Here is a 24,673-nt window from a genome sequence, read left to right as displayed (position 1 = left end):
TGCTCAGGCAGCAGCCTGTGTCTGCACTGCAGCGCTTTGCAAACCAGCTGGAATAATTTCCACTCCTTTTTAAGCTACTATTTAAAAGTGCCTGGTTTTATGAAACAGCTGCACGGGTTTAACAGGAACTTCTTGGATCAACTGTGACAAATGTTAGAATTATCATGCTTTTCAGAGGATCCCCTTGCATTTCATTATTTTATATTCACTATAGGCCTATCTAAAAAGCTAAGTTTGCAATAAAGGAACCGAAATAAAAAAAAAAGAAAGGCAAACTACTCTGTAAGGAGCTCTCTGCTAACGACAGCAGGTTTGTTAGGTTCACATCCTGCTGATCGTTTCCCTGCTTCGCTCCAGCACGGTCACGCGTGCAGGAGTCTAACCTGGCACCGCTGCCTTTCAGAGCCCGGCAGCCCCGCAGCTCGCGGCCACAGACCCCGCGGCCCCGCAGCCCCGAGACCAGCAACTGCGGGGGCAAACCTGGGCTTCTCCAGGCGAGGCCCAAACATGAGGCCATACCTGGTCTTTCTGAAATGCCGCAGGGAACAAACTCTGCTGCTCTTGCCCTCCCCTTTACCTAAACGTGCCGACTGCTGGCCAGGGCTAGAAGAAGGGTCTCCCAGTCTGTCAGACCTGAAAACACTTATACTTGGAGTGATAGAAGAGGTTTCCGACCCAGCCTCCCCTCACAGGTATTCTTTTCAGATGCCGAGACCAATATGAGCTTCATCCATCTTCCCCAGGAGGGTTTGTTTTCCAGAGGAGACAGGGCTGTTGATGTCAAGAGAAATAATTTCACCCAGGACTGTGCTCTGGTCCTTTGGGTGTACACCATATTTAGTCTGTTGCTGAGAGGGGGTTGTTACGGTATTTTCTCTTTGGCACGTTGATGGGAATTCCTAGAGGATCCTAGCTTTCCCTTTTTGGGATGTCTCCATCCGCAGGTCTTACTGCACAGGCTGTTGGCTACTAGCAGGGCAAGGAGGGGGGACAGCTGGGGCCTGAAGGTTTGGGGGGCTGTGAGCAAGGCTTGACAAGGACCAGATCTCTCCCTAACCCTTGCAGGTCTGGCTCCCCGCACCCCGTCCTCCTCCTCCCCCCCAGCACTCGGCGCCTGCCTCCTGATCTTTCCATTGCATCCCAAGGACCATTCCCCTCAGCTATTTATCACTTCTCTTCTTCCTTTTATGGACAGAGGGAGGTATTTCTTATATATGAAAAAGTATTTAGTCCTTCCTCAGGAACTGAGCTGCAAATCCACTGAGGACGTTGGGAATGACCCTCTCGTTCCCCACAGGCAAAGGAGACTCAAACCAGCCACGGACTCCAAATCATAGAATCATAGAACCATAGAATAACCAGGTTGGAAGAGACCCACCGGATCCTCGAGTCCAACCATAATGTCACATAAACACGCAGAGACCCAGAGCAACGTCCACCCCCACATCCCTGTCGTGTCAGGAATAACCCTCCTGTCCCAAACAACCCCTGAACTCAGGATTTGCCTTAGCTCCAAGAGAAGCACCCAGAGTAGGTGCCAGGTGGGGCTGTGACCTGCCCCAGTTCTCCTCTAGGCAGGGGCCACCAGGGGCCACCAGGGGCCACCAGGGGCGAGGACACTGCCAAGGCAGCAAGGAGTTAAAGGTTCACTTGCTTGGCCAGACAGTTTCACCCAAGAAAAAAGCAAAACCTCCAAACTTCTGAGTTCAGGGCACCTATTCCAAGTTAGGGGCAACCCTTCCGTGCCTTTCCAAGAGAGAACCGTCCGTCCCGCTCCCCTCAGGAGCAGCCTGGGGCAGGGGCAGCAGCCTGGGAGCAGGCCCTGCTGGGAATGAGGTCCTTGGATCAAGCTGCCTTTTTTAACCCAGGTACCAAGAGGATTTTCCAGCAGGACGTGGTTTCCAGGGCCCCTCCCCACTGACAAGACTCTCCTCCTCTATATAGGGAGGCTGCGAGGGCGGCGAGGACTCGGACTGTCCCGGCTGGTGGCTGTACAGGTTCCCGACTCTCCAATTCCCTCTCTGCTCCCCTAACCTGTAAGTACCACGGGGCTGGGGGCTCGCTGCGCTTGGGGATGGAGCACCTGGGCAAGCTAACTACTACCCTGCTTTGCAAACTCATCCTGAGACTAACCTGCATACAAAGTAGAATTAGGAACAGACCTATCAGACCAGCTCCAAGGGTTTATCCCGAGTTGTGTACTCCTGATCAGGGTCTGTTTGAAACGCATCGGAGACCACGCATGTTTGAAAGCGAGCACAGATGTTCTCTCCTGCTCCATCAGTCCCTGGAGATGCTGGGCGCAGGCACCTGGGAGCGGGTGAGGTGCTGGCACTGCCAGGTGGTGGCAGGTACCCGCTGCAAATAACCAGCACGGGCGCATTCGGGAAAGAAACCTGATAGCCTGAGCTGCTGATCATCGCTTAGGATTTTTACATTTTTCAGTACTAGTAAAGGAACTTAGTGCACTTCCCATGCTCTTTAAAGACAATATAACCAAATCAAATAATCAGTTTGTCAGTTACTTTTTCTTTAAACAGGGCGAAAGCTTAAAAATTAGAAGTGGAAACATTTATACAAAAAGCCTTAGCATTACATATGCATGTTTTTAATACGCTGGGAATAAATTATAAGCAAAACTAATCTGATAATTCACTGAACTACGGTAATTCGAGTAATTTCAATTGTGCCATGCTGTTTCTAAAAGGAAAAAGTACAGCAACAAACTTCTAACTTTAACAAAACACTGTGAATAAATGAAGGCGACAGTAGATGGCAGTGTAGAAAGCAGCTTCAGCAGCATCCCAGGCGCTCACTGGCTTCTTTCACAAACACCTCCATCCATATATTTGTGTGTGTGTGTGTGTGTGTGTAAACACATATTGATGTGCATTCGAGAGATGCGTGTCTGTACATAATTAATACGTGATATGAGATATTTCAGATGTAAGGGGGATCAGAAGGTTTGTCCTTATTACCTAATACCTATGCCTCAATAAAATCTCTTCTAAAATACACTTGTTCAAAACTAAGCCTACCTTCTCCTTCACTCAAAGCTCTGCAGTTTGCAACCAGCCCCTGTGCACAGACAGACTTGCTGAACTCCTCAAGTTCACAATTCCCTCAAGCCACTAACACGGAGGCTAAAACGATGAACCCCCGGAGAGCAAAGTGCTGGATTAAGAAGTCACTTTAGTTCAGCGCATGCTACTCCTCTGGCTGTATTTCCTCAGATGTAAACATTGATTTTTATTATCTCATTTCCAATTGACACGCTAGTCCCTAAAAGGTATTTGTTTTGAATTTGTTATCATTACATTTTTGTGGAACAGCTAGTATTGAGAAGAACATCGCCATATATGGTAGCATGCATGGATGTATGCAGAAGATCCTGACTCTTTATAATTCACTGAAACTTATTAGTTGCAAATCAGTTGGCTTTTTTTTTTTAAGTATGTTAATTTTAGAAGAAGCCAAGAGCTAGAGATAGCTTTCCAACTCGTGCTAAGTCCAGTTAAAATATGGCTTATATATGAATTTTAATGAACACGTAGAATATTTTTTACTTGATAGAATGACATGTGGAGGTATTTGAAATAGCTGGCACTTTCCAGATAAAGGGAATTGATCCCCACTTGATGCAACTGAAGTCTTTTTTCCTTTTCTAATTTTTAGTGTTTATAACACAAGTAATGAACTGGGCCAATATCTTTGTACTATTAAAAGAGCTATCAAGTATTTAATCAGAGTTATATAGTAACTTGCATTAACAGAGGTGAGAAGACCCAAGGGGAGACAGAGGCACTTACAGACAGTTTGATTCAAGGACATGGAGAATGCATTAAAAAAAAAACCAAACCCAAACTATAATCAAACCAACTAAACAAAACAGCTCTGTGAAATTATTGAAAGCATTCTCTCTTAAAATACAGGCTTCCCTTCTTCCATGGTTGAACAACCATAAACTAGTCCTGATGATACCTCCATGTTCAGATGAAAATGTCCTTGATGAGAGTAAAGCCTTTGAGGGGTGGTCCCTGTGCCCAGCAGGAGGGTGAAGGCCAGGAGGGAACGGCGGCAGCGCTGGGGAAACAGTCCCCAAACTGAGATCACTACATTAGGATTCACCTCTACTTGTTCTTTCTATTAAGTCGGGGAGCTCAGTGAAGTACTGGGAAAGTAAAACATAAGCAACCTGGAAAGAACAGAGTCAACAGCTACAGCAGCCCAAGAAACACAGTTTGAATCGGGCAGCAGGTCATCGCTACATTCTTCCATCAGAAACCACTTAGGACAGCAGCACTTGGTTTCTGAAAATAATTCATATACTTTGTTCTATGTTCCACTGTTCTAATAATTATTCCCTGTACGGCTGTGATAAGCTTTTATAATGACAGGCACATCCTGCAGAGGAAGGGAGAAATGCCCTTTATCTGCTCATTAAGAGAAAAGTAGCCCCTCTGAGCTCTGACCCAGGAGGCAATTCTGCTTGGACAATAACCTTTAATTAAAATGCACTTCCTGGAGATATTTATATTTTGTCCTTGGAATAACATGCTCAGGATAAACTGATTGTAAAGACAGCGTTCAACTTCTGTCACTGACATGATAAGGGGAAAAAGCAGTGAAGATTAGCTGGATAGATCTGCAGCGGGACAGCAAAAGGAGGAGTAGAAAGTGAGCCGTGGAAGTCTGCGCGCCCATGTGTACACGTGCATTGAAGGTTTAGCCAAATATAACCCATGCAACCAGTTTGGTGTCATTTGGCATAATTCTAAGGCAAGCAACTTCTTATCAGTAATATTTTTTTTGATTGGTTTTCCTCCCATTTCCTCCCCCCTTCCTAAGCATAGCTGACCTCTGAGAGTAAAAGTATTTAGTCTTGCATGTCATTTGGGGTATCACCTACCTAAAAGAATGAATGAGAACCTCTTATCTCTTGCACAGAGATGATTTTGGTCTCCATTTCTCTGACCAGCCCTATAGATGAAACTCACAAATTGGCTAAGGGATAAATTTTCCCTTCTCAGGGAATGTTCTTAACAGGCAGTAATGACTCTTTCCCCTTGGCCCATTTCCCTGATATCATGTTGGACCAGTGCAGTTCAGACTTGATGAGAGATAGACAAGTTTACAGACAATTACATAGTACTTAGGTCTGGGGGATAACAAAACCTTGTATTTTCAAATTCTGCACATCATGCCACCTTTTATACTTTCTAACCTCACCTTGCTTTCAAAAAGACTTAATTTAAATAACAAAGTGCAGAAAGTTTTCCATACAGGAAGAAGTAGGAGACTGTAGCAGAAGGCAGACAGACCAGCTCTGTTTCCCAGTGTAACCCGTGGAAGATGCTTTTGATTTGGCATGTAACAAAGAAAGGAACTGTCCCTTGGTGCTTGGGCCCCAGAACGATGAAGAACGTTCGGGTGGTCCCACTGGAGACGTGCTTTGTAGCACACCGACCATTTTATCTTCACTCTGGTTTTTGAAGTCAGGATGGTTCAGCAGTTTGATTTCCACAACCACTGTTTGCAGGCAGCCTCAAAGTACCAGCATTTGACTTTGTGAAACTCAGCTCTGCAGTTCAGTCTAACCTTTGGTGTTTCTGGCAGCAATACCCAATTTGCTTTGATTTGAATGTACTGTCACTTGACACTCAGCCACGGGCAGCACCATCCGACCCTTCTGATGCTTCAGGATGACCACCTAGCTCTCTCTCCTGGGCCTAAGGTGGATGGAAATCCTCCCACTCCACTGCCACAGCAGCTCCTTCCACATTGCTGGGCAGAGAACGTGCCTTGCGCGCTGCTGCTGCGGCAGGTGGCGAGGGGCTCCTGCTGCTGGCGAGCCGCAGGCTGGCGATGGGGCCGTGCTCCCTTCGTGCCTCTGTCCGGCTGCCTCACCCCGCAGCCGCCAGCTGGAAAGCTCAGCTAGAGAGAATACCATCTCCATTATTGGAGCGGTGCAGCTCTACCAGCCCTCTTGGCAAAGAGGGAACATTTTCTGCCTTAATCCACACAGAGGTCAAATAGTTTCCTCTCGCAGCTCTCTTCCAAGAATCCCCTGGGAGCGAGTGAAGGGCCACATCCTACAGCGACTTGACAGCAGGGAACGCTGCGGAGGCCAGTGGTGCCGCACAGGTCCAAGCTCTCAGGGTCTCCCTCCTACTCACCCGCATCACCATGTGCATCGCGTGTGTGTGGATGACATGGGTGGGTTGCCCTGTTGAGGTTTTTCAGGCAAGGCTGGTGGCTCTAGAACGAGCACATTAGAGGAAAGCAGTTTTGGTTGGTTTTCTTATATGAGAGAATTGTCAAGGAAGTTTAAGGAGCTGGAACATATAATTTCCACCGAATTTCAGTGGGATAGCATCTAACCCTCTTAGGGCCTCTAAAATCCTAGTTTTGCGTCACCTTCTGCATGATCTACGTTTCTCCCTCAGACCCCTCACACAGTCTGGCCTGGCAAGAAAACATCAATCTGTGGGAAGGCCTCAGGGAAAAATATTTGGAAACCAATCACTGATACTCCCAGAGCACAGGGCGTCCATTTGGCTACATACCACAGTGCTTGGTCTTTACAAATATTATCCTGCTTATGGGTCAATTGCTGACATCTTTAGCAGTCAGTTCTCCAAACTCCCTCCAGATTCATGATTGTTTGGATGCTGTAAATATGAAATTCACTCTCAATAAGGAAATGAAACAGCCTCCGTCTCATGGAGATGTTTTTCTTGGGCATGCACTCTTCCCTGCTTCCTCATGTAGCTTCTCCCCAACTCCTCTCTCTGCTCCACTGCATGGAAGGTTTCCCGATTAGCATCACTCTTCTCCTGCTTTGTAGCAAATTTCAATAAGGCCTCTGTTTACTCCTTTCCTCATTTAGAGCTGTGTCCCCCAGAGGACAGAGCAGAACACTTAGGAAAGCTCCAGCATTACAAGCAAAGCTCTTGCAGTTACACCCCAACCTCCAACGTCAGAGGACAGATGATGCCTCCTCCCTCGCAGACATGGTGCAAAGCAGCCAAAACCCTCCTATTGCTCTCACCTTCGGAGCAGATACATCTGGCTCCTCTATCCAAGCGGGACTGCGTGATGTTCTTTTATTCATGTCCAGCTACTTGACAAAGATGCATCATCCTTCCAATTTGAGCATCATGGTTCAGAGTATCTAATAGCTGATGCAATTTCCAGGCTTGTTTTAGTTCTTCTCTCTCAAGTGTTAGACATTAACCCTTCATGAAGGATTAACTCCCACTGTCTGAACCATGGAAATGGGATCACTCTAAGTTACTTCTTCACCAGCAGAACTGATAATAATATTTTTCTGGTTTTTTTTTCTTTTGACCATTTCTTAATCTTGTACTTCTCCAAATGAAATTATAGTAGAGTGATTGGAAATAGTCCTTTGCAAGAAAAGTTCCTTTCTGTCCTTTCTGGAACACAGCCTGGGAACTGTTCTACTAGTCATTTCATTATTGAACTGGTATTTCAGTATGCACCCAACCTTATTTGGGTGATGAGAAGTTTTTTATGTATCTGTCTGAATTAACTTTGTGACAGGCAAAAGATGAGGCTGCAGAAAGCTGTTCAGCTGGTAATCTTGGTGCAGTCCTGATAGTCTCATTGCGCAGACATTAGTTATGCTTTACTTTTCTCTCTCACCTTCATTACAAAATAAAAAAAAAATTAACTAATAAGCCCAGGCATCCTCATTTAGTTTAGTACCACGAAGCTTTTGATTTAGGCAATTTCAGACACAGTAGCAAAGGAATGGGAATCCCAACACAGACTCTCTAAACTATCTGAGCTCGCACCCAAAAGTATCTGCATGGCAACGCAAGATATGACACAGGACCTATAGAGCTTTTGATCTACCACATGGTGGATCCAATAAATGTGTTTTCCCTGGAATGTTTCTGCATTTGCTTCCCTTTAAAGCTGAATATTTTCTTTCCTCAACAGGTGTCTACTGAGTCAAAATGGCTCAAAAACCTCTCAGTGACGATGAGAAATTCCTCTTTGTGGACAAAAATTTCATTAACAACCCACTTGCCCAGGCTGACTGGTCAGCAAAGAGACTGGTTTGGATTCCATCAGAGAAACATGGATTTGAAGCAGCAAGTATCAAGGAAGAGAAGGGGGATGAGGTGACAGTTGAACTGACAGAAAATGGAAAGAAAGTGACACTGAGCAAGGATGACATCCAGAAGATGAACCCTCCTAAGTTCTCCAAGGTGGAGGACATGGCAGAGCTGACTTGCCTCAATGAAGCTTCAGTGCTGCACAATCTAAGGGAGAGATACTTCTCAGGTTTAATTTATGTAAGTAGAATCAAAAATGCACACGGCATTTCCTATTGCATGCTACCACGTCCTATGCAAGCACTCATCCGCAGCAGTGGCATCCCAGACCAAAAATGTATTTAGTTCACTTTATTTCCTGGTTCTTCAATAATTGCTTCTTAATTACAACACATGAAGGTTCCTTCCCCAAAGCTCGCTAATACTGAAAGGATATTGTTGGTTTGGAAATTACTCTCCAATACCTGACCAATACTTCTGTCCAGCTGCTTTGAAATAAATCAATAGGGACTTTTGAATGACTTCAGTGCAAACCTGAACAAGTTTCCTTCCTAAGGCAAAACTCCCACTGAAAGGCATCTGAGAAGTTCTGGTTCAGTGGGTGCTTGAGTAAAACCTTATGTTTGAATAAATTAATAACACCACTGAAATTCAAGTGAGAGTATTCATATGCTCCAGTGTGTACTGAACTGAAGTCATGCATCCACTAAAACTGCCTTTTTTTTTTCTCCCTGTGTTGGTCAACTTACAGATCAGACAAGTCTGGACAAATCATAAACTTCTCTATGTTCACATGTATTAGGGCCAAGGTTATTCTGTCTACCAATCCACACAAACATATCACTTCATGCGTATTTTGACATTAATAACCTTGTAATCTATCTGCATGAACAGTAAGCAAACTGCACAGAAAGGAAACCCAGCAAGTTTCCACCAGACTTAGCTGTTATCCTTGACTTTCCATGGAGGAACCTCATGTTGTGCTGCAGAAATGTAAGCTACAGGGTTCTAGAAGCAGGAATAGAGCTCTTATTAATAATATGATGAATGCTAAACTGGAAAATAAAATGAAGCAGAAAATAAGATAGTTACAAAGGAACTATTTAATTGTTGTGCATAACTAAAGAGCTAAGCTCAAGATCTTTCCTTCAAGAATGTACAAAAATGCACATCAAGATTCCTGGCAGAACCCAGACTTCCCATCTTTTCAGTATTTTAGTTTATTGGATTTTAAGTTTGCAGATGAACACATAGACCTACGTGCTATTATATCAGAACATACAGTGGTAATTACTAAAATGGATTTTGAAAACGTTCTGCATTGTTGCAAGATCTAAAAAGAATTACTAGAAGAATAGTCAGATAAAATGTGTGGGGTTTATTTCTTTGTTGTTGATCCCAGCAACAATCTGCACAGATGTTCCAGAATTCCTGATATATTTACTTTGTGGATTATTTTGTGGAACTGTCACTTTGTACAGGAAGAGGAAATTAATTTCAAAAAGGGGATAATGGATTAGAAATCAAATAATATTCCATGGAGACAAATGGAAGTGTATCTGAAATTTAGTTTTTTTCGAGAGACTAGATTTTAAAATGGTGGTAAATAAATAGTTATAAAGAAATTCTTTCAACTTGTACTACAACAAGTTAGTAATATTTTCAGTAACCAAAGACTGCTTCAAATTCTCCAGCCATACACAGTGCTGCCCTACAAGATATTAACCCCTTTAAATAAATAAATAAACTGGGGGCATCAAAACAGAATTTGAGGCTCTGTTCTCATCCACTTGCAAAACTAACTGTAGACAACTATCTCCTGACTTGGCCATGTGATGTCTACATTACCTCCCTTGAAGTCCCTCACGTACGAAGAAAACATGACCTTAGCATTTTCCTGTTTAGAGCATCACTGACACAAATGGGGATTCCCAATTCTGCTAAAGAATAAAGTCAACATAGCCAAAAAAAAGTCAAATTTTCTGCCCCTGCATGCATATGAAACATTATTAAATAAAAAGATTCAGTACAGAAATTCAGTGTGACTGTACATTTAAAAAATGCCTTGGCCTTTTTCTTCATTATAGATAATTAAGAAAGAAGGGGAAGAAGTGCATCACCACTAATTCATGTTTCACATGGCTTAGAACAAATAGGATCTGCCCACAAATTAGACCAAAACTGATTATATAAGCATCAATAGAATAACAACACAAGTTCATTGGATTTGAGAGCAGTTTCTTGTGCCTGTACCCACAGGTACTACTAATGCCATCTTCACCTAACAGTGCAAAACACTTTCTTAATTACTGAAAACTATATATGCATTTGGAACCAGAAGTGAGCTTCTTCTGCCCAAGCTTATGCATTTACCATGTAGATGTGTGTATTTGTGCCAGTCTCTCCTAAATACCCATCGGCAGTGATTGCCCAAGGGACACACAAGCTCAGCACTCCGATGGACACTATCCCCAAGACACCTCAAACCGTGTTCTGTCTCCAGACCTTTTAGGGAGAGAGGTGATGGTGGGTTCCCCTCTCCGGGCTGCTCATGCCCCAAGGAGAATGATCACGCCCAGCCAACTGGCTTGCACCTCTTCAAAACACATACATTAATTCGTTTCCCCAAAACCCTTGTAAAAGCAGGGGACCTGCTTTTCTCATCTTGGGAAGGTTGACCAAGACCTCTTGGTTTCACTGAATGTAGTTCTAGTCACAGTAATCTAGATAGATTACTCAGCTCAGGTGTTTGCCCTGCCTTAGCGACCTGCTGCTCAAAGTTAGTTCTTTGAAGGCACGTTACTGCACGCCTGGGTGTGCAAACAGCCCTGCACGTGGCAAGTCGGGCAAATGCCTTTACATCTCAGGGAAAGAATACCTAAACAGTTTCCTGAATTGGAAATTTAGCCTCCTATTATTTTATTTTCTTGATGGGGAATGAGTACATTCAGTAAATCTATCGATCTATCTATCTATCTATCGATCTATCGATCTATCGATCTATCTCTGCTGAAAATAAAGGCCTTGCTGTCCATTCTTTAAGAGCCCTGGTAGTCACTCTAGGACAAAAACCTGCCACATTCCAAGTCCACTGCCCCTGCAGCACTCAAGTTCAATTTGACATCAGCACAGTTTAACTCTGACCTCCAGTGCGAATGCAAATCTGACACAGTAATTATCTACCTTCCACATCAAGGGGTTTAGCTTGGGGCTATTGAGAACTGGCAAAGATCTCGAGATTGATTTTCTTGTTATCTGACTTGAGACCTTGGAAATGCTGTCCCAACCTGTAAAGTTCAGAGAGGTCCTTTTCACCACCCAGAGCACCCCAGAGGTTCTCCTGCTCAGCGTGGAGCACCCAACCTGCTCCTCACTGCTGGAGGCTGCTGGGTGCTCTCACCGTGTTTGCTTAATACCAAATAAAGCACTGAGGCTGTGCCGAGACAGTGTTGTGCCATTTCCTATTATGGTCAGGAAAGGGAAATCCCTGCACCCAGAGCCAAGCCTCCTGGATGCCATTTTACAGTCCTGCACTGTAGAGTTTCCTATGGGGGAACCAAGGCAGCTCAAGCCATCCACAGACACAGCTCTGAGATTAAGGCATGGCACAAAGCACTCATTCAAACAGCACAGCAACAGAAAAATATTAAACCAAACCCACTTATGCCTAAGCTAGAAAGAGCCTCATTTCATTGTTTCTGTTTTTTTTTAACTGGTGCGGTTTTAAAATTAACCACCATAGGCCAGCTTAAATATCCCAATACTGATTTAATCTCATAAATTTGTCATTTCATATTTTAAATTTTGTGTGTGTGTGTGTTATATTTCTTTTAAATAAATGTGAAATCCTTGCAAACTGCTTACTTTTAGTAACCGTATGTGATATAAGGCTCACCATCTATTATCATATGTTATTATTTCTACTCCCAGTTCAGTAGCCGGAGCTTTCCAAAATAAAGAAGAATTTACAAAGATGAAAGGCTATCAGGGGGTAGCCAATGTTCTTGTTTGTTTATGTTTCTATTAATACTTAAATTCAACTGTAAACAAAACCACATTTTTCCTTAAATTTCTTATGGAACTGGTTATGTACTGAAGGCATGGCTATTCTGTTAAGACGCCTATTTGGAACTTCAGTGCTTTTCTTTCAAGGACTCTTATCAATCATTACTCTTACATGATGTTCATATAAAGGTTTTTAAAAGGCTTTCTTCTAACATCAATCAAAGCTTCTTACAGAGGATCTCAGTCTACAAAATTTGATACCTACTTGAGCAGAGAACATAACTCTGGTATGAAAATACATGTATAAAGAGATATTGTGACGTATTACGGTTGCTAAATCATCACAGATAAGGATGTTTCACTATTTGCTGAAATAACTGAAGTCAAGAAGCTCTAATGTCAGACCTGTGTTCTTACAGATTTCTAAATTCACCTAATCTGTAGCAGTTTGCTTATTAGAAATTATTATTTGTCCACTTGGAACCACCCATACATGTACTGTCAGAAATCACTGCTTCATTTATTACACTAGGCAGAATACAATACAATGTTATTTGCTCAAGTCCTGTTAGTTCAATGCAGCTGATGCCTGTCTTCCCCAGCCTAGATGTGGTACATGGTATTAATCCCAGTTGTTATTTGAATTTCCTTGCAGACTTATTCAGGTCTCTTCTGTGTGGTGATAAATCCATACAAACAGCTGCCCATTTATTCAGAGAAGATTATCGACATGTACAAGGGAAAGAAGAGGCATGAGATGCCACCCCACATCTACGCCATCGCAGACACAGCCTACAGGAGCATGCTGCAAGGTAGGAGAGTCTAAAGCTGCAGTTCTTAGAAGTCACTGCACAGTAACATGGGAGAAAACACCTTAGAACTCCTCATGTGCTCCAGCGAGAAGCACAGCCAGAAAAGATCTGTTACAGAGGGCAACACAGGCTTTCTAGAAGTTTCAGAGGAATTCTTTGGCAGGAGCAGCAGTCCACAAACACTGTGACTCAAAAAGGAAAAACAATCCTTTTACTCATCTGTGATGAGGCATGTGGGAAGGTTTCAAAGTCAAGCAAATAGTTTTGGCAAATACGGGCATGGAAAATGCTCCCTCTCCACCAGTGGAGACTATTCCAAAGTTAGCAGCTAACGCTGCTGGATCTGTCAGCATTGCTCCTCTCTCTCTCTCAGTCAAGCAAATTCAAATGCTGGTTTGGGGCTACTTTCATTACAGTCTAATGCTTTGGAGCCCAAGTTGTGATGTGCTCTGTTTTCTAACTATAGTGGCAAGAAGCAGCAATGGGAAAGCAGTCAGGCTCCAACTGCTGCAAACGAAACCTTCAAAATTCACAGTGCTCTCACCCTTCTGCAGTCACTACTGACAGACTTCTGGGGTTTTGCTCTAGGGAAAAATAATAAATTTAGGGATGAAACAGCTATAGTGATGAAGTAATGAGGCTGCAACATCTACAGACGACAGGGATGTGATCAGTTGTCATCTCACAGCGACCTCAGGTCCTCCAGGAAACCAAGACTCCGCAAAATGCTTTGAAAATTAAACGCCCTCACTATGGATCTGATCCTGCAGAAATTGTGGCTGGTAACTACAGCAAAGTTCACAGGCTTGGCCTTAATGCTAAGGGCCTCCAAGCTTGTAGCTTAAGCATTTAAGACTTAAAGGGGTTTGATCTGACTGGGAAAAAAACAATAAACAGCATCTATAAATTTCAGTCTAGTAAGTAGATTAGTAGCTAGTATTGATTTCTTTGTAATAATTAAATACATACACACAGAGAACAGCGATCGTTACCAAGAAGTTAATGCATTCAAAACCAGTTTGCACTTTCTCTGACCACACAAATAAAATTACACAGCATTTCTCCAGGTGCACAGCAGGCTGTAATCCCAGGAATTGCAGTGCTCCTGTACTTGCCCTACTTGAAATGTGAACCTCATGAGTTTACTAGAAGGTAGAAGCCTTCATGGTTAATTGCTATGTTTTAAACCAAGACTTGGACTTGACAAAGCCCTTTCCCACAATGAAAAAAAAAAAAAAGAAATCATCTTACATGTGATAGGGTAGCCTAAATTGCCCAGGCTCAGGCAGACTTCTGCCAACTGCAAATACCAATCAAATCCCTGTCACTCAGGTACCAGCACCATAAATACAAGTACACACACACGAACACACCAATGGTGATTGATAACAAAGGCATCAAAACAGGTCTTTCCCCCAAAAAAGTCCTAACTACTCATAAGTACCAGCTATTATGATAACAAAATAATCAAATAACAAAATCCTAGGCATTTCTGAAGATTAAACTCTCAAGGTTTATTTACTTACTTAAGTTGATTCCCTAATTATAACTTGGGCTCCTAACTTTAGAATTTTACATTTTCAGATAAACAAGCCTTTGAAATATAGTTAATTCGATTCTAAGCCCAGGGCACTAGGTATCTATACGTCAACCTTTTTTCTTCCTATGGCTTATATAACATTCCTTTTCTGGACCTATTTCAGTTCCTTTATTAGAATACGTCCCAGAAGGCAGAGCCACAGTGCAGCAGAGAAGGATGATCAGTAAAAGACATCCTGAAAACAGACTTTCATTCTTATTGTAATAGAAGAGTTATCATCAACGCAGGCACGTAAAATAAGTTTTTTACATGGACTAAGGAGGCAGGTGCTTTCAGAATAACGTGATTCCATAATTTTTTATGTAACCACAGTTATAAGAAACTTACTTGGCATAAGCTTATCCCAATGAGCCACAGTCATGTATCTGTCTTCTAGACCATCTCTTGAATTCAGCGCTTTGTATCCAGCACCGTCCAGGGCTCTGAGCCAACCCTGAAGTCAGGGCAGTCTTCTTTCCTCAAATCCTTTAAGCAGCAAGCCTTCCAGGGGAGCTCTGCAAGAGGCTTCTGGCTCCTGCAGGTCATTAGCAATGTTCTCCTCATTCAGCTGTGCAGAATACTGCCACTTGGCCCTAAAAATGGAGTGGGGAAAAACAACTAGGAAAGGGCTACAAGCTATCTACAGTGAAAAGAGAAAACATATAATACTACAGCCGACAGTGACACAGAAGAATTGTTGTAGCACGACAGTACATAAGTTTTCTGCTTAACATGAGGCTAGTATCAGCATAGATCAGCCTGATCCCTGCAGCACAAGGACCTCTTCCACTTTTCGTTTCCCTGCCTGTCTCCAGCCCTTCCTAATGTGCTGTCCCAGGCAATAGTGAAGCCACTGGAGCTGACTTGCCCTTCACTGTGGTCACTAACTGCCCCTAGCACAGCCTGGCTTCATGCGTAACTCCCAGGCTGGGTGCTGGGAGGAGGAGGCAGCAAGAGCGTATACTTCTTTCTACTCACTTTTTTGGTGCTGATAATAATTTCCTTTCACTACCAACTCCTGGAAAAGCTTTACATCTCATTATTCATGTGCCCCCTTTGCAAGGAATTCTTGACAGCAGAGAGGAGGAGAGCAAGTAGAAAGAAAGGGGGGAGAACAGATGATCAGTTGAACCTTTAAGAGAATGCTCTTCTACCACCTCCCATGCTAACCACACGCAGCTGGCATGGTAGCCGGGGAGAGGTCCCACACAAGTTTGCATCACAAGCCCAGCACACCCACGCTCTCCTTGCTTATTTACTTGCACATGCCATTTTGGAGGCTTTCCATCTCTGAAGAGGGCCCTGGCTTGTTTTAAAGCTGTGCCTTTGTTTGTAAAAGCATATTCATGTTTTGTGCGTAAAACTAAACCAAACCTCAAAATAACTCTAGTTATTCAACCAAATTGTATTCACATTCAAGTGGTGAAAGTGGGTGTTAACATGATTGTGTGTATGCAGAATAGACATAGAGAGTTTCATAGGTTTTTGTAAGCATATTTTCAAATAAAACATAAAAAAAAATAACCCCTTACTCATAAACATGGATCAGAGCACTGAATGCTTTCCTTGAGAAATTTCAGTAGTGCTCCTTAGCTGGGAAACTTGCATAGTTTTTTCTTGCCAAAGTACAATATATCTTAGTACTTCATGACCAGAGCCACTTGGCCACAAGAAATCAGGTTGTTCAGATGTTTCAGGGAACCTTTATCTTTCTCTGAATCAAGCCTCAATGTCTGCAGATTGCTGGTCCTATTGCAGTCTCATCATCTGGGAATCGCAGCCCTTCACGTTCTCATCCTTTCTTCTATTTGGCACAAATATCCAGCAAAAACCACAAGCTGTTCACACTGCACTTCTCCTCTGCTTAAGAAACTTACTTGGTTAATATATTCATTAGGGCTGATGTTTGAGTCCCATCAAAGTTGTTCTGGTAATAACACTTAGCCATGGTTAACAGAAATCATTTAATTGGACTTTCTTCCAAATATGCGGAAAAGCTGACATATCACAGGACACAGGAATTAACAGAGATGTTGGCTCGGCAGAGATAAAATTTCCACCTGTTTCTAGTGCTTTTGAGCACCTAAACCCTTTTACAAATCACAGTCGTGCTTTTCCATGCTCAAACTGGAGTGCTTGTTGAATCTTCTGATTGCCACATCACTAACACAGTATAATAGATAGAAGTCTCCATGTGGGTGATTAGGCTTTTATTAAGTTCTCTGGTAATAAATCACCATGAAGAAGATACATTACCTCTTTCTGCAGACTCAGGAAGTTTATCTATTTTCTGCAAAGCCATTTTTATGCAAGCTTGAGTTATAGATGGAAAAACAAACAACCTAGTAGTTACTGGAGGTATGGGAGGGAAACACAGTTCCCAAGATCTTAGAAAAGGAGGCTGCTGTGAAAAGCCATCTGTTTACTGTGTCCTTAGCAGGACAGTACAGAAATGTTCCCTTTAGGCAGTGTAGTTATTAACGAATGTAAAGAAGCAGTAAGCGAGTGTTGGAACATGGTTTCAGTCTGTTTTTTTTCCTTTTATGGTAAAGCTGCCAACTTGCTGTTTCATTGTGATAAACCATCTGATTTTGTTTGTGATTAAGCAGAGCTAGCTGGTCTATCAAGAACAGAGGTGTGCATGATTCTTACAAGCAATCTGGAAGTGTTAGGTGAAAAAGCCAAGCAGATTCCAGGAAGGAAATAAAAAATTCAACTGTACATTTAAGAAAACTGGCAGATTTTAGGATGTAAATGTAGATCTCCATGCTATTAAAATTTGAGGAGAAAATTTCAAAATGTCCAAATCATATATTACATACAGGGGGTGGATATGATAGTCTTCCAGGTAGTGTCACATTTTTAAAAAACACATTAACCAAGCAAGTATTGAAAGCTAGAAGACATATTTAGTTATATTTAAGCCCAGGAATAATGTTTAAGTTTTATTTGTGCAAGCCATTCCCTTCTGATAGATCAACCCACATAAAGTTGCAAAATTCTGAAATAGCGTAGAGCCCTTTTCTCTGTCCCAGAGGGCACTTGGTGCAACTTCTGACCTTCCTAATTTTTCTTCCACTGTTACATTTCAGCAAAGCTTCCCATACCCATGCACACATGCAAACCTCTGTGGTAGGCCAGCTTATGAGATACCTTCAGGAAGGGTTTTTCACTTACTGGGGAGCAAAAGAAGTGAAGCAATGGGCAGAGAAAAATAGTAAGAAAATACTTGGCTTGGAGGAGACCAGTTTTTTCTAATGTTCCCTGAGCTCAGAAATTCCATTGGCAATTCTGTATCAAGGAGTCACTTTTATTTTCTTTATGGTATTTATGGGTTTGTGATGCAATATCAATATATGTCCTTGGTTTCTATTTACACAACAGTGTATTTTTAGCAAAAATTCTACCGTGTTCTCACTTGTTTTTAACTTGAAGAAAGCCTAGCTCATACCCTGCAATGAAAAATAAACCCGTCTCACAGCTCCTCTCCTCCCAAATCTTGATGTGGAAGAGTCCTGCTGGGCTGATTGCTGACAAATATCTCCAAGTGAAATATAATGAGTCATTTTGCACCAAGTTACTGTATATAGCAGTTAAGTGGCACCATTTGCCATGTGAGTGATCAATAAAGCAGTTAATATTATAGCTATTTAGGAACTGGGAGTAAAACAGTTGTTGTCTAATACCAATCCAAGCCATTGCAGAATCCTCAACTGCTTTTCTTAGACTGGCTGTGGTCCAGGCAGCAATTACAACTTGCAAGCTTAATAGGTCAAATTTATCTCCATTATCCTTACACAGTACAGAAAGACTCTTTATCTCATGGTATTTACTACATGCAGGGTCAGCAGTGGTGGCAGGCAACCAGGTAGACATCCTCGAAAGTCACCCCACACACTGAATTAGAGGAGGAAGGGGTTCACGTCTTTCCCTCTGACCAGGGGCTCCACTAGGCTAACGCTAGCTCTGCATACGATAAATAAAGCAAAACCGTACAGAAACACATGCTTCTGCCTTAATTGTCTGCCTCAACTGTCAGTTTCGTAAACTATGTACACATTTCAAAACTGTACCAGACCTGCCTGGGAATTTATTTTCCTAAATCAGAGGATTTATCTACAGTCTGTAGCAGGCAGTCTGTGCCTGCCTCACTCAAGGAAGGGCCAACATCAGCGCCAGGGCAGTTTGCTTAGAGCCTTGTTCAAGTCTGCTTCCAAGGGTGGAGATCCCACACCTCTGTGGGCAACGTGTCCAGCATTCGATCATCCCCACAATGAACAACATCGAAGTTATCCCTCAGAACTGATCACGGCAAGCACAGTAGTCACACATCTTTACACAGACGGCAAATTGTAAAGCCTCCTACCACCACAGACTTTCCTCTAAGTCTTGCTTCAATGGAGCTTTACAAAATAATTCAGTGTTGTGGACCCCATGATGAAGCCTCAGGGTGTGCACACTGTCCATCACAGCCTAGAGATCTTAGCCTGAGATCGGCCGTTTGGTAGAAAATTGTGTGTAAAAGTACTGAAGGTAAAAAGAAACTCTGACTCTGAAAGCATAATCAGGGAGGAATGTTGCAAGAACAGTTCATGGAACTAGGATGTAATCCTAAACCTTGATGCAGCGTTGCAGCACACTAGACCCTGCTGTGCAGAAACCTCTTACGTGCCTCACATAGTGGAAATGGAGATTTTGGCCCACCTTTCTATGAATCTTGATCAAAAATATGTTTGATGGTCAGGTTCCTAGTGAAAAACTCAAGAATACTTACACACTTGTTGACGTACTCTTGTAAAATACATTGAGTATCTTATTTTATCTTATTCTTTGGCAGAGATCTCAAAGAAATTACTTGTCATCAAGATAAAAGCTATCTTGCAGTCTGAAATGAAATAGAGAGTACATTATCTACTTTCAAAATTCAAAGCTTTGCATGACCAGCTTAAAACATTTTAGGTCTTGCTGCCTTATCTGTCTAGACTTTGTCTCAAGTGGGCTGCTAGCCATGCTTCATAATCGTCATAAAAACTTGAGTTTCAGGTTTGAAATTTTCAGTTATAATCTTCTTATAGAGAGCCTGATCTTCTTGCTGTCCTCATTACAGTTCATCTCTAATGGAATTTACAAAAAATATTGTTGAACTCTTAACCTTTTGTTCATTTTTTGGTAAAAAATATTTCCATTAGAGATGGTTATTTAAATGCAAGGGCAAATTAAATAAGATATGAACACAGTACTTTTGACTAATTGTGGATTGCCAGATTTTGGAAGGTATAGGCTGTTCAATTTAAATCCTTATAAATGTAAGCGCTTCTGTCAGGACAGCCATATTGTCTAATTTAAGAATGTTTTTTTGTTTATTCACAGATCGAGAAGACCAGTCCATCCTGTGCACGTAAGTAAATTAATCTATTTTAGTATATCTCAATACCACAATATCTTTCTTTATTCATCTGGCCAGCTAAGCTGGAAACATAAGGTCTTTCACACTAGTCACACATAAAATAGAGAGAATGCAATGTCTTTACGATTTCGAAAGTAGCCTCAGTGAGTGATTCACTGAGATGTTTAGAATAATTGCTGTATGTCAGATGGACATCATGACCCATGCCTTAAAACAGTCCTCACACATCTTTTAAACCAAAAAAATTAGTGAAACTAAAACAAACGTACACAACTTTAACCACTGCTGGTCTCTCATTTTTGTTGGCCTTATTTGGCTGTACAGAAAGAAGAAAGTTCTCTTGGCTGTCAGCTAGGCAGCTGTCAAGAAGCTTGCATTATTTTATAAATTGCTAAAAATTCTAAGAAATTCTGGTTTTGCCTAACATATGTAACAATAACTGAAGACTTCATGGCATTGATCAGCTGGGATCTTTCCTTTAAAGAGCTACAGACTCAAATTTTCCAAGGCCTGGTACCTAAATTGTACAAAATGTAGATATAAGGATTTTTAAATACATATTTGTGGATGCTGCCAAAAACTCACTTATGTTTACGGATGCTGCCATATAGACTCTTGCATTCTTCCACTCACTGCTACCCATCACTTTTTGCTATTTACCTTATGGGAATTCAGCAGGATAGCCAAAATACTGGTGTCAAAATGCAAGCAGCAATTGTGCACATGAAGTACAGTTCTGTGTGCTTTGAACCACTTCCACAAAATTATTGCATTGTTAGTAGAGCTCAGCTGGGAGCCAAAGGCCTGGTAGGATGCGTAGTACCTGGCATGCATCTGAAATGCTGCTGGGTCATATGCAGGGACACAGATCTGAAACTAGGCGTGATTCCGTGTTTCTGAGTATAAATATACCCATTCTCAGGACTTCACCCTAAGCTCATTGAACCCACTCTTAGGTGGTTAAGTATTGTTTGCATTCTTTTTCAATCCCTACCCTTTGTGTGATTAACTGTGGTATTTTTAAAATGTTCCATCTGCCTTTAATGCTCGTGGGTTCTAATGCTTTCTCAGAATTCTCAACCTTTCCCAGATTTCATTATTTCCTCTACATTTTATTAATAACTGCACACATACTGCCTTTGATCTACTTTCCTCTGTGCACACATCCTCTCTGTGTTAGCTCTTTCTCATGGGCAGCATGACTGAGCATCCTACCTTGTCATCCCTGCCCGTTGCTTTCTTGCACTTCACAGTCAGCCTTAAAAACCCCACATGATATCAGGCGCATTTACGAGCTGCCTCTCTGGAACATAAGAAACTTTATACCATGGCTGTGCTTACTAACTATACATCTGTGGCTGCATTATTATAACATATAGAGGTAGTGATCATCCTGCCTTTTCCCTCTTACTTCCCGCTCTCTTTTTGGACAAACTCTCCAGAACCCCACCAGGACCTCAGCCTGCTTTCTCTTCTCACACATGTCAAGAATCAGAGTCATCCAGAACATCCTCCAAACTGCAAAGCCCCATTAGTCAAAAGACTCCTCCACGAGAGAGCTGAATTCTTTTCTTTCCCAGCTCACTAAATCTCAAAGACTAGAGCTGGCAAGCATCGCTGCCTGGCCCTTCTCCCGCACAGATATCTTGTGTGGCTTTAGACCTGGGGTGGAGCTTGGTGCTGAACCAGCTCCATCTCTATATTTTCTTATAAGTAAACTAGTAGGATCAGTGGGCCGGCTTCTGAGATGGGTCTGTAGTGGGGTACAGCTGGTCTAGTACAAAGATTTCCATTATCTTTGCACACCTAATAGCGCAGGGTGAAGCCTGCCAAGTCCTGATATGATTGAGAGGCACCTCATTGACTGCACAGGGGCTTCCTGCAGTGCCAGCATCGCCGGATTAACAATGTGTGAACGGGCAATTTCTGTGGTTCATTGCTTACTGAAACAAATGCTGAAAATAAATTCTGCTTGTACTTCTTAGGTGTTTCCAGAAGTGGAATTAAGCTAAATCTTATATCATTGTATTAGTATAGAAAGCTTTCAAATTTTCAACAAAGAAATACACTGTTTTTTCCCAGTTATACCCAAACATACAAGAGTCCTAGCTACACCTCAGGCTCACTCAGCAACAGTGGGGCCAATTTTCTAGTCTCACTTTGTCCTACTTTGAAAATGTATCCTAACTGGAATAATTTTCATTTAAGGTGAAGCTCATGTGATACAAAACCTCTGTTATATCTGACTACTATGTATGTCAGCTTATGTACTTTAAATCCTCATTTACACAATGTGAGAGCATCCTGTTATGGGTAGCCCATACCAAAACCACTGAGAGATGATTACAAGGAAAAGATCCATCTTTAAAAATTCAGTTACTGAGCTTGAGAAAGCATGTAGATTTTAAAACAGGTGGGATTCCTCATACTACTTCACAATGAAAGTCATTTCTACCACCCCAGAAATTACAATACTTCAAGGCAGACACAGAGAAGAAAACCAGCGTGACCAATTCTGTTGCAGCTCAGTAGTTCTAGGAAGAATTTCATCCATCTGTGAAGCGAACTATGAGATTCACATGCTCTCCTCCTCCTGGGTCTTTCCCCTTGTAAGCTTCTTGATGTTTAAAGGCATTCCTCCTCATTAGTTAGTTTTCAAATGCATGATGTTCTATTACTGAGACAAAATCTAGACATGGTCACACAGCTGCGATGCATCCTTTAGAGTATGAGAGCTTAATGGATACTAATGCTTAGTGGATTCTTGTTTATCAGACTAGTCTATTGTCACAGACATTTTAAAATGATCTGATCTATTGAAAAATTAGATGTATTCATCAGCTATGAACATTATTGTTCATTACTTGTTGACCTTAGATATTTTCTTCCTACTGTAGCTATTGAGATCCTGTCTGCTTTCCATTTCATATTGAAGAACTTTTTATTGTCTGCTTCAAAAGGAAGTTAAAGCCTCAAAGTTTACATGCAGAAAATAGGAAAACCCTCAGCCTGTGTAGGAGCAAAGAGTTCAGAATGAAAGCACAGAACAAAATGTTAAGTAACTTAAGCATTACAGTATGGTAGGATAATTACAAGTAAGATAATGCCATATATGGCAATAGTCACAGGGATTCGGGGGAAAGCCAAATGATGGGCACTGTTGCCCTGAGAGAAAGGAAATGCAATTCATGTAGTGATGAACTACAAATAACCTTTAATAAAATGGAATAGTTCAAAGCCCAGCGTTTGTTTGAAGAAAGTTATTTTTATTTTTTCCCAAAGAAACAAAGTTGTAAGGTAGATTTATTTGAAAACTTTGTATGTGTATGTCTTCAAACTGATGTGCTTGGTTTGGGATTGTTCCCAGGACACTTAATTTTTATCAATAAAACATGGAAATGTTTTAGCACTGAAGCCTGGGCAGAGATGAATCCAACCTCTAAACTGTGCAAATTAACCCAGGTCTTGTGAAAAGGAACATATTCATCTCAATTATTCCTGGTTAAAACTCTAAAAGCCAGAAGAAACACTTCTTATCGTGTCGTACCTCAGGCAGGAATTGTTTCTGGTTTCCTAGGGCTTACATCAATGTCATTCCATCTTGAAAGTTCTGCCCAGAACCTACCCATATTTCTTATGTCCATTTATCACTGGTCCCTTGGTAGGGAAAATTAACTGCTATATTTCCTAATTAGGAAAAGAAGTAGAACTGCAATGGATCCAGCTAAGTAGTTTCAGCTTCAAAAGTGTTGACAAATATCCATAAGATTTTTCAAATGTATTGTTTAGGGTTTTTTTAAGTCCATTTTAGTTTGAATCCAAAGACAAAGAAGTCCAACTTACATTTAGACTGTTGCCCTCCGCACAGCACTAGCTTGTTGTAGTTGAATGAACAAGTTTATTACATCCACAACATCCATGCCCTTTTTGATTGCTGAGACTGGATAGTATAAAAACATTTTCATCTATGTAATCATCAGAGCAAAAGGTATCTAGAAGAGATAATGAGACAATGTAATGTGACAGAGAGGGAAAAGTAGACTGGAAATGTTCTGAGAAAAGACTGCGTAAATCTGGCCCTTGTACCTGTACTTTGAAAACCACTATTTCACTTCAAGAAAAGGCTTAAGGGCTGTAAATAAACTTAACACTGGAAGTCCTCCAGGAGACGAAAACTTACCACTGCCTTCCTGCTTCCCAAGGGACGCTGCACAGAGCGCAGCTGGGATGCCAGTTCTGCTTGTCTACTTCTTGTATCAAGATACCTCTCCACATGAGATGTCCCTTTTTACCCAGTTAGCAGGGACACCTCGGGCAGTCCCAGCTCTGGTCCCTCTGAATTCAAAGAGCATTCAAACATTTTGTTCAGATGAAGCAGGATCACTTGCTTATTCTCCAGCACTGATACAAACTGTTAGTCTACTTTAATGCAAGAGTTTTACAAGAGAAAACTATTGTATTACTGCTGATGGTTTTTGTAACTGCTGTAACACAAATGTTGTATTTTTTGGTCTTAAAATACAAGCAGACTTGCCTGCCAGCTCCATTTCTCATAAATGTTCCGATGCTGCCAAAGCAAGATGAACTGCTGTTCAAAAATGCATCATGTTTTAGAATTGCCTTAAATGGCCCAGTGTTCAGTCAAAATACTAATGGGACAGAGATACAGCACTGATAATGCGTTCTTTGCATGCTGAAGTCAGGTGGATTACTAACTGAGCTGGGTAGTTTCCAGTCCTGTTTTTATATACTAAATAGATCACATGGCAGAAGGAGACCACTT

General features: G+C 41.8%; 1 protein-coding gene and 1 long non-coding RNA gene across 5 annotated transcripts in view; one reads left to right on the top strand and one right to left on the bottom strand.

Moving 5' to 3' along the window:
* Positions 1 to 24,673, bottom strand: part of LOC138727680 (uncharacterized) — a 26,815-nt gene extending 2,142 nt beyond the window's left edge. Inside the window, exons 1-3 of the long non-coding RNA XR_011338595.1 lie at positions 22,763 to 24,673; positions 19,258 to 19,360; positions 14,832 to 15,076 (exon numbers count right to left, since the gene is read on the bottom strand). This is a non-coding gene — a long non-coding RNA (uncharacterized lncRNA). The remainder of the gene's footprint in view (positions 1 to 14,831; positions 15,077 to 19,257; positions 19,361 to 22,762) is intronic.
* MYH11 (myosin heavy chain 11) overlaps positions 7,969 to 24,673 on the top strand; it is a 48,464-nt gene continuing 31,759 nt past the window's right edge. For all 4 annotated transcript variants that reach the window (XM_069870323.1, XM_069870322.1, XM_069870325.1 and 1 more), the window contains exons 1-3: positions 7,969 to 8,327; positions 12,748 to 12,904; positions 19,854 to 19,881. In XM_069870323.1, coding sequence (XP_069726424.1) covers positions 7,986 to 8,327; positions 12,748 to 12,904; positions 19,854 to 19,881 — 527 coding nt within the window. In that variant the 5' untranslated portion in view covers positions 7,969 to 7,985. The remainder of the gene's footprint in view (positions 8,328 to 12,747; positions 12,905 to 19,853; positions 19,882 to 24,673) is intronic.

Source organism: Phaenicophaeus curvirostris, chromosome 16 (assembly GCF_032191515.1).
Source record: "Phaenicophaeus curvirostris isolate KB17595 chromosome 16, BPBGC_Pcur_1.0, whole genome shotgun sequence".
Classification (NCBI taxonomy): Eukaryota; Metazoa; Chordata; class Aves; order Cuculiformes; family Cuculidae; genus Phaenicophaeus; species Phaenicophaeus curvirostris.
This window is presented reverse-complemented; position numbering and strand designations above follow the sequence as displayed.